This window comes from Durio zibethinus, chromosome 14 (genome assembly GCF_047325235.1).
Source record: "Durio zibethinus cultivar Kanyao isolate XHJ-2024 chromosome 14, ASM4732523v1, whole genome shotgun sequence".
Classification (NCBI taxonomy): Eukaryota; Viridiplantae; Streptophyta; class Magnoliopsida; order Malvales; family Malvaceae; genus Durio; species Durio zibethinus.
In genome coordinates, this window is record NC_143175.1 from 25,767,491 (window position 1) to 25,778,172 (window position 10,682).

The 10,682-nt window shown below is 33.0% G+C and overlaps 1 protein-coding gene and 1 pseudogene across 2 annotated transcripts; both read right to left on the bottom strand.

Moving 5' to 3' along the window:
• Positions 1-2,228: 2,228 nt before the first annotated feature.
• On the bottom strand, positions 2,229-5,271 carry LOC111294011 (uncharacterized). Of its 2 annotated transcripts, none has more exons than XM_022887132.2 (4): positions 4,640-5,271; positions 4,224-4,293; positions 4,025-4,114; positions 2,229-2,407 (listed from the first exon to the last, which is right to left on the bottom strand). In XM_022887132.2, exons 1-3 carry the CDS (start codon positions 4,952-4,954, stop codon positions 4,065-4,067), a joined length of 435 nt encoding a protein of 144 aa, XP_022742867.1. In that variant the 5' UTR covers positions 4,955-5,271; the 3' UTR covers positions 2,229-2,407; positions 4,025-4,064. The 2 variants fall into 2 exon arrangements, with proteins under 2 accessions (XP_022742867.1, XP_022742868.1); XM_022887133.2 differs by having other exon boundaries at positions 2,229-2,673.
• Positions 5,272-8,290: 3,019 nt separating this feature from the next.
• Positions 8,291-10,682, bottom strand: LOC111294942 (uncharacterized; annotated as a pseudogene).

Below are 10,682 nucleotides of genomic sequence, written 5' to 3' on the forward strand. Positions count from 1 at the left end.
GGAAGGGCATGGGAGGAAGAATGACATATCAGTACGGCCAAGGACAGGAGTATTGAGGAGGGTAATGTGGGGAATAGAAAAAGTCATTGTCTAATCGGAAAGAAAAAATCATTTGGTGGAGAAGCATGTGAGGAAGGACAGGACGGACGGATGGTACGAATCTATGTGAATCCCCCCTCCCCCCCAAAACCCAACTCAAGTACGCAACTCCCCCTATACTTACACTATCCCTTTTATTTATTTGTTATTTATTTATTTAATTAAAATATATTTCATAACGAAAAAAAAAATATTACAATAGAATTTTTGCATATTGATACTCGACAGTACCAGCCTTACTCAGATAAGAAAGAAAAAAAAACATGTCAAAAAAAGTAGGGTTGGGAGGCAGTGACTCGTACAGGGGCTTTCTCCTTTTTTTTTTTTTTTTTTTCTATTGTGGTTCCAACATGCCCTTCTCTTGTGGGGGTGCCTTCCTTTTTCGATTGAAATGAGGTTAATCATGCCTACAACAACAACCCGATGCCCTGATTTATTTAAATTATCTTTTGGTTTTGCAAATTAGAGAGGAAATTTATTGTCAAGGCAGAAGCAGAAGAAAAAGATTCAAGTATTGCTTCTTTCTTCTTTTGGAAGGTGATGCCTACCTGCTACTTCTACTGTTACTTCTACTGCTACCCCTGTATTTGTGTTGTTTTCCCGATAAGATTTTCCCATAAAGTCAGCATCGCTGTAGTATTACTCAATGCTTGACTGGACTGGACTGGACTGGACTGGACTGGGGATACAATCAAACTAATTTTTCAGGCTACAAGTTAATATAATGGATACTTGCAATTTAAGGGCACATTAATGTTTTTCACTTCATGTTGCAAGGTTTTATTCTTGTTTAAGCCACGCCAGTTCAGATTTCAAAGATCTTGAAGACTTGGCTCCATATTATCATCTCTATTATTTGAGTTCTTATCTAATCATTGTACAGATCGATGTTTCTCAAATTGATTAGATTTATCTATTTGAGATATTCAATCATACATGCCTTTCCGGTTTTCACTGTTGATATTAAAAAAGAATGTGAGTAGTCAGATACATATAATAATTACGCGCAACATTGACCAAACCACTAGTTTCATCTGGTACAGAGCTATAGATGCAACTAATCTTTCAGTTGAAACAAAGATAAGCCACCCCAGGCCAGGATCAAAGAAAAATAGAAGCTTGCTACGAGTAGCAATCCTTGTTGCCTTCATCACCTTCATGTAGGATATGCACCGTATTTGCTCTATTAAAAAAAAAAAAAAAGATAGCCCTACCTCGGATGGGATTCACAGATTGAGTATGAGAGCAATCAACAGAAATCTGACAATAACATGTAGCTAATATTTATTTATTTTTTTATAGTGAAGACCAAGTCTAACTAAACTAATTAAAGAGGATAATATTTGTAAGAATTCAGGTTAGTGAATGGAACATGAAAGCCGTGTTTAAATCTTATTGCAGATAGATCAGCGACGAAGACCTTGGCCTTTTTTTTTTTAAATATTATTTTTGGTTCAGACTCTAGATATTGTTTTCAGATACTCGTACAAACACCAAATACACTGATAATAATCTACCCTAGACACAGTTTGTCCTTGTTTTGCTCGTACAAGCAATTACTTGCTTTGTGCTAATTCTTCTCAACAGTTAAAGCCCTCCGCTCCAGGGAAGATGTTGAACACCTAGCCCAAATCAGCTCCGTTATTTAAATTGGTTGAGTAACTTTTATATCGAATATATGTTTTTCAATGCTCATTATCTAATATTATTCTATTCTTTTACTTGCTTGTAACATCATTCCAAAATTGATTGATAGTTTCATTGGGTGGGTCAAGTCAAGTGTTGTCAATGGTAACATCATTCCAAAATTTGCCAATATTTTTGATTGATATTTTCAGAATATATTAATGATATGTGTAACAATTTGCCAACGTCCAGGCAAAAAAAAGTCACCATTTTATAATGACAGTATACACCTAACTATAGTATAAGGACTAACTAGTTTTCTTTTTGGCCGGACGAATTAGTTTGCATCGCATAACTTGAGAGCTTTAATATGCATTATTATATATATTTTCTATTAATCAATTAACTCTTCATTACAAAATATGATAATCATTTGGCTCGAAAGGATCATTTTGCCAAAATTCACCATTTCATCAAGACTCAAACCAAAGTAAAAGACAACATTTAACAAATTATCCTATGATAATAAACTGATGCCATATGTATCTGGTGGTAAAAGGAAAGGAAAAAAAAAAGAATAAAAAAAGAAACTGACTTATACATGAAAAACAAAAACAAATAGAAAAAAGATTGTCACAAACACATTCAATGAGACAAAACAGGCATCACAACTATGTGAACCCTGCAAAGAAATAGAAAAGACATTAGTTCATATACAATGGATTGCTGTGAAAATGAGATGCAACAGCAAATTAAACATTTAAATAAACCACCAATTATCTATTGACCCAGGTGATACTCAATCCACTTGAAAGACGAAGCCTGCCAAAACTAAAGCATACTCTAAAACCTAAAATCCCCCTTCAGCAGTGCAGCAGAGTCACTCTCATTTCCTGCATGTACTTACTAGCGACCACGTTCTCAGCATCAGTTTTACAGGTGCATCTTCTGAATTCGCAAAGTACATTAAATTCATTTAATTATGTTTACTCATTCACCCTTTCTAACCATGTTATTTAAAGTGATATACGGAGCAATACTAAGGCAAGTAAATAGAAAGGCACAGAAGTACATTGCCAATAGAAATGTAATCCACAAATTTATAACTGAAACATAACCAGTGCCAAGACCCTATAAACCCATATCTGATTTAATGGCAGCAGCTATGAAAAAAGGAGTTCAAAGGTTCCATGAGTAAAGAATTAATCTAATTCTAAGCACATATATATGATGAAAGAATGTGTCTGATAAGTGGACCTCTCTTTAATTATCTTGAACATAAAACATTTTGGACCAATTAAAATTGACTAGTGAGAATCAGCATGAGCTTTCTCCCTAGTTGATCAGCAACTTTACTCATATGCATTGAGATTTCATCTTGTATTTCTAGCCCCCAGCCCGTTAAACAAAGGTGTATTAATGAGAGAACAAACTCATAACCTGGGTTGTATCTTAGATGAGCAGCTCACAAGCCATTTGATCTTGGCATGAGTCGAGATAACTAGGGTATAAGGTCAAGCTTGAGATTGCATAGGCTTGTCAATAAAATAAGCATACTTGAGTCAAGCTTGTATGAAGCTCAAGCTTGTATATAATAAGTCGATCCTGTAGAGCCCAGCTTGACTCATAACAATTATACCCCATTACTCCCCTTTCCCCACAATTCCTCAAAGGCAAAGGGAAAGGGTGTATATGTTAGTGTTGGACAAAATTATCTTCAATTAAGGCTTTTGCTATTCTTCTTTAGTCAAGTAAATCCCATTAAAAAAGTCCTATTCATATCAATCCTAGAAAAAAGTGTCCTATAAATGGGATGATGAGACTAACAACTGATAATCTGAGGCTGGCTCAAACACAAGAATAAATGTCCCACACCACATAAAAGAAACATGAAGAACAGAAATTTAAGTATGATAGTTGGTTAGACCGATGCTGCTTATTATCCTATTTCATCAAAGTCCAACCTAGGACAGAAACAATTTCATCACCCACACTCCACCATTTTGAGTTTGTGACAGGGAACTTTTGTCCTACAGCTGCAATTATCCTGGCAATTCCATATCTATCAACAATGTGCGGCAAATTTGTAGCAAATAATATGAAATAACTAGATAATTACAGAAAAGGACAAATGCTAAACTCAACGTTAATATCAAACATCAGAAGAACATAAGCATCTCCAGTATTCTGTGGTCAATTCCTAATCCAAGAGTCAGCGATGGAGAACTTAGGATTCTTCTAGCAGTGAAAAAGGCATATTAAGCAAAATAAGACCAGAGCAAAGCAATAAGGCACTCACAGTTCTAAATGTTCCAAATGCAGAGACCAAGTGGGTTATCTCAAGAATCACCCTTCATTTCATCTGAATCTGAATCACTTGCATTATAACCTGATAAAGACTCACCAAAGCAAACAGAAAAAGGCAGTCAATTATCGTACTAGTATTATAGTATCACTGCTACAAGGTGACCAGGATAGTGATAGTTACAAAGATGAACCTGGATGCTTATCGCTGACTTTCCAGACCGAAGACCGAACCCTCGAGGCCCTTGTCATCCAAATTCTTCCCTATGATCCCAACAGGCCAAACCCAAACTTAGTAAGAAAAAACTAAATTGGACGAAACAAAATGAAGAATAATAAAGGAAATAAAACCACGAATAAAAACCCTGTTGCTCCTCTTAGTTAATATTGGAAGCTAAGAAAAGAAAACAAAAGCTCGAAACTTTTCATCTTGTAAAGAGTTTAAAGAAGAGCAAACGGTAAAAGTTCATAACTTTATTATGTTTGTATTACATTTTTTCCTCAGCAATCAAAATAGCAATTTAGCAAAGCAAAATTCCTAAACCCCACAAGCAGAACCTAGAAAGGATAAACCTTTAAAGAATCCAAGAAGAAAAAGGGAAAAAAAAACCTGTTGTGCATCTCGAGGAACCCCATAACCGCTATAATACATTTGAGCGATCAGAACCTGCATGTTGACATCGCCAGCTTTGGCCTCCTTGAGAGTGTCTTTGAACCAACGCTTGACGCAATCAGAGACAACCTCGGAGAGTGGCAGACGTTGACTGGCACTAGAGCTCTCCATCTTCTTCTTGGACTTGTCTTCACTTATAATCAGCCGGTTCTGCGTTGTGGGTTTTGTGTTTTTCCCTGTCCTGTTGAGATGCTGTGCGGTGGCCTTTGCGAGACGTTGAACCTTGGATGCGCTCGGCGGCGATTTTCCCATAAAAAGAATTAAACAAAAACCTAATCAAAGCACATAAAGAAAAGGGAGAATTTAATTGTGTGTACTTTATAAATATAAGAAAGATAATAAAGAGGGAAAATGAATTGACTTTTGTTTTTTTGTTTTTTTTTTTTCCTTTATTATGGAACATTTTCTATTAATAGTTTACTTATATTTTTTTTTCTTTTTTTCAATTTGATTGTAAGATGAAGTTTGAATATGATTGGAACCACAATTTGGGTGGGGGGGGGGGGGGGGGAAGGGAGGAAAAGAGGGGAAAGGGGATTTTAGGAAGGATACACTGTCCTTGTTTGGACAGGTTGAAATGGAGAAGGAAAAGGAAAGAAAGAGGTATGCATATTGAAATTAACTTGCTAAGAAATAGAAAGGGAAGATAATGGTAATTTAGAACCCAATTTACTCATTTTACATTTTTACTAGTATTTTTCTTTGTGAGTTTAAAATTGAATGTTAACATGAGGATAATTTCATCTTTGTAGTAAAAATTTTTAATGAAAAATTCTTTTCCTATAAATCTCTAAAGTTGAAGTGTTTAAAAATATATATGAGAAATTATTTTATTAGTTATCCGTAAAATTTTTAAATTTCGTGAGTTAAATTAATTGAATTATACATATCTATTAAGATATATTAAAAATAAAAAAATTAATTATAAAAATAAAATATGTATCATTTTTTTAATCTCATTTATATAATTAAAAATTTACAATATCTATTAAATACTAAAGTCTCTTTTGAAATCCAACACACCTCCCAATAAAATACAATTAGTATAGATAAATATGTTCATAATAACTTTGAAATCCAAACAATAGTGTGATACAATGAGATTTTTGCTAATTATTCACTGAGTTTAAAGTTTCAACCCAAATCTTCACTCTTTTTTTTTATTTAAAAAAAAAATTTTCTCCTTGAAATTAACAACTTTCCACTTTCTTTTTTTTTAAATTTAAAAATTATAATTTGATTTTATTGATTTAATATAAAAATAAAATTTATTATTACATAATAAATTAATTATAAATAAATTTTATTATTTATATAATAAACTAATAAATAAAATTTAATAATTTATTAATAAAATATTATTTAATTTAAAAATAATTTAATATTTTTTAATAATTTATTAATATTAAGTATTTTAAAATTTTTATTACATATAATTTTTAATTAATCTTACCATTAATTTTAATTTTACCACTAACTAATTTCACCTTCAGTTTTGTTTTTAAATAGCTCATTCAAATAAATCATATATATATATATATATATATATATAATATGGAAGATTTGCAGTTGTACCATATAACCTATTAGATCAATCCTTAGTCCCCTTCTCAAAAAACTGTCTTCCAAACAAAGATAATAAGTTGCTTACGAAGTATTGCCAATTTCATGCCGCTGAAATGTGGTACAAAACTTTGGGAAATTTGTTTTATTGACTATTCAGCACATCAACAGTCACATCCATCCACCACTGATGTCTTCAAAGAACAAAACCACAAACAATTTACAGAGAAAAGCATCCTTATAAACATAGAATTTGAAAACTTAACATCAAAATTTACATATTTAAGTGTTGAAAATAGTGATTCATATCTTATAAAAAAATTATTTGAAATTGATTAAATATTATTTGATAAATTAAAAAATAATTATAAGAACAAAGAGATTTTTAATAAATAAATTTATCTACTTATAAATAAATAAAGTCTTAATAAGATTTGGTACGAGAAAAATATATAAAAAAATTATAGGATTTTATGAAATACATACGCTGTAAGAGTCTTGGAGATTTGTGTATGTTTGAATAGACTAAAAGAGATTGAGAGGATCAACGTAAATAAGATACATGAGTGCACACGAATATATGTTTATTTGAATTGATAATATTTTATAAAATTAGAAAAGATTAAAAGTGGTTATGGGTATTGATTATGAGTAATTAATTTGATTATATGTTTGTAATTCTCTAAAATAAGTGATTTTTTTTCATCCGTGTACATAAGTCAGTTAGATCGAATTATGTTAAATTATTATTTCTTGTGTGATTGATTTATTATTTGATTTTATTTTCATTAATATTTAATTGGATTTAGGCTTTTAGCCTAACCAGTGATATCAAAGTAATTGTTATCCTTACAAGTGATATTAGAAACTGAAGGTTTAAGACATAAAAAGAGATAAACCCAAAAGAGCTCGATTTAAGAGGAGTTTGAGTTTATGTTTTGAGGATTAATTTACGTAAAATGTGAATATACACAAGAGAAGATGATTATGAGATTTTCATTACAAATAGAGCCAAACATGTCTAGCATGAAAACATATGATTTAATAAAATTTGGTCAAAGTGAAAATTATTGAGAATAGTGACTCAAATCTCATAAAAAATTTATTTGAAATTGATTAAATATTATTTGATAAACAACAAGACTTGCAGAAGAAGAATTATAAGAGGAAAAAGATTTTTAATAGACAAGTTTGTATGCTTATAAATAGATGAAGTTTTTATAAGTTTGGATATGAAAAAAAGATATAAGAGAGTTATAAGATTTTATAAGATAAACATCTCATAAAAGTACTAGAGATTTACATTTTATATGAATGTGTATGTTTGAGTGGACTAAAAGAAAATAAGATGATCCACATAAATATGATGATGTGAATGTTTATAAGTGAATTAGAGAAGACTGAGAATGTTTACATAAATATAATGTACAGATGTACATAAATATATTTGTTTGAATTGAAAATACTTTATAAGACTAAAGAAAATTGATACTACCTATGATTATTGATTATGAGTGATTAATTTAATTATATATTTATAATCCTTTACAACTAGTTAATTTTTTTTCATTTGTGAATATAAATTAATTAGATCAAATCATATTGAATTATTATTTTTTATATAATTGATTAATTATTTAATTTTATTTTCGTTAATATTTAATTGTATAAAGGAGTTTCAACCAAGAGCTTCCAATGACAAGACACAGCATCTGACTCTCGCAGCACTTGCATGCTTGCTGACCCATGAAACTCCTTTATATAAGCATTTCATCGCACATTGGATTCCGTGAATATATATACCATGTAGAAGGGCCGAGTGCTGGTGGCTAGAGTCTCCATTGTGCAAGTGAGATACACGGGACCTATCAGAATACACCGACAGAATGAGAATGCCGAGGGAAAAGAATACACAGTGACCAGACCAAAGACGATATTTCTTATTCAATAAGATGGAGATTTTAATATTTGACCAAACATTTTAAACAAGTAACCACTAAGAAAGTCCTTTCAAGAACCACTCCATCCATCTTCTTCGCCACTTCCACCCAAAGCCTATTTGAACAGAGATGATTTTAAAAATTGAACACTAATAACATGCACCAAAAAAAGACGGACAAAAAGATAAGGACAAAACACAGACCTGGCGAATTGCATTTGGTTTCTCCAAGATTGCTGCAACTCTTAAGTAGGTTTTAGGACCCTGAATGCTGGGTCTGTTCACCACTGCAGGCTTCAAGTTGAAGGACTGTAGAAAGCAAAATAAATCAGCCCTCAGTTTATACAGCAGGTGCATTTCCCACCTTTAAAAACTTTAACTTTATTTAAAAAAAAAAAGGGAAAAAAAAGAATGTCAACAATTAGGATATTGGATCTAACCTTGGTTTGTATCTGTTCCAGCAATGAATCTCTTTCATCTACCTTTGGAATAATTGGAGGTTGAATCCGCTTAGTTACCTTTCTCAACTGCAGAAAATTCGAACTTTTACTTCACAAGAAGAAAACACAGACTGGAAAACAATTGAAATCCAAGGCCATAATTACCTTGCTTTTGTCATGAACAGAAACAGCTCTTTCTCCCTCTGTAGTTGACAAATCGTGCTGCAGAGTTGTATTTGATATCAGTGCAGTTTGTCCTTCTGGAGCTGCCAAACTATGCTGAACAATGGCATTTGAAGTCTGTACAGTTTTCTCCCTCTGAAGCTGCCAAACCATGCTGAGGCTGCTCCTCTAGCTTGGTTGGAAACTGCTCTTCTACTTCGGTAGGAAGATCCTTCGGTACCTTGGTTGGAATCTGCTCCTCTCTCTTAGTTGGTGGAGGCAAAGGCATATCAGGAGGATTCCCATGTTCTCCCTCAGAATTTTGTTTAGGGTGCTGAATGCCCCACCTTCTAAACCTGAATCGAGTACAAACTAGTTTGAAGGATGTGTTGTTTTCTCATGCAAAGGTACAAGAATATGCCTAGAAGTTGTATCATTAGCTGGCATTGGCAACAAGTAACTGGATTCTACCCTATCACCCTCCACAGCAATGGAACCATGTTCACTGCTTTCATTAGATATTGTGGGGTAATGTTAAAAATGGGTTTGTGTGTGTTCTATCTACACAGATTGCATTTTATTGGCTATTAGTGTTGATACCCATAATTCCGGATGCAAAGGAAAAGGTCTGTGCTGAATGAAATTGGGTTTCTGGACTGTTCAATCCCCTGCTTTAATGCTGATAAAGCAAATTGAGCTTTCTCATCAGTTCCATGTTGTGGTATCATTGGGAGTGACCCCTGACCATGTTCTACCAATTCTCTTTATGAAGCTGGAGAAACATGTTGAACTCTCCCTATCCTCCATTGCATTGAAGGAAGAGGTGGCAGTGGTGGCATTTCCTCCATGCTAGCTTTAGTTGCATCAGGGAACTGGCCAAAGGCAGGACGAATTGGAGCAGATGGATAACTTTCTTCCTTATCCTGCCTACCTGAGTGTTGTGAAAACTCTAATGAAGGTTGGCTTGAAAAGCCTTCTTTGGAATGCTCAAAAAGCTTGTAAGAAGTTTTCCTGATCTATGTGATCCAGAGATTGTGTCTGAGGACAGGGTATTAAATGAATTTGAACTATCTTCAACTAGGTGCAGGCTTCCCACATCATGTTGATTAGTATGGATGTCTAATGACTGTTCTAAAGAAGTTTCCTTTTGTGCTTGGTAACGAGTAGGTGAAGACACAATGTCTACCCTACTTTCCATCAGATGACTCAAATATTTCGATTCTGACTCTTGATCACTAAATTCTAAAGAAGCTGGTGCAGTGGTTAAATCAACGAAATTCAAACTATTTTTGGTTGGTTCAGCCAGAGATGAATCGTGAATATCATCTTCTAAATTTGAATTGTTGTAAGAGATTGATTTGCATGAAGTGGAATCTATGTTTGCAGGAGCACCTTCCACTTGATTTTTTCCTTCTAGCGTCTCTCTGTAAGACGTCCTTGAGAAACCTCATTAGATTCCAAACCCTCCTGACATAGATCACCATCACCAGAAAGAGACTACCAAATTGATTAGATTTCCAACTGGAGAACAAATCAAATTCGAAGACTGTAAAGTAGTATTACTATTATCAACACCATCGTCAAAGTCAGTAGACCCACAAGCAGCTATTTTACTCAAAGGATGACTCAAAGGTAGAAATTCTTTGTAAATTGCAATAGTGACTTGTTTTTATAAATTGTAAAAAATAATCAGAATTACTTTATATATATATATATATATTAATAGATATAAAAAATTTAGAAACTATTGTCTAAACATCAATTTTCTTGTAATGGCAGCTTCAGCGCAGGCCAACAATGAGGAGCGAAATGAGAAGGAAGAGGATATGATATCCCTTTCATCTTGCTCCTCCAATGATTTCCTTTGCAAAGGCAT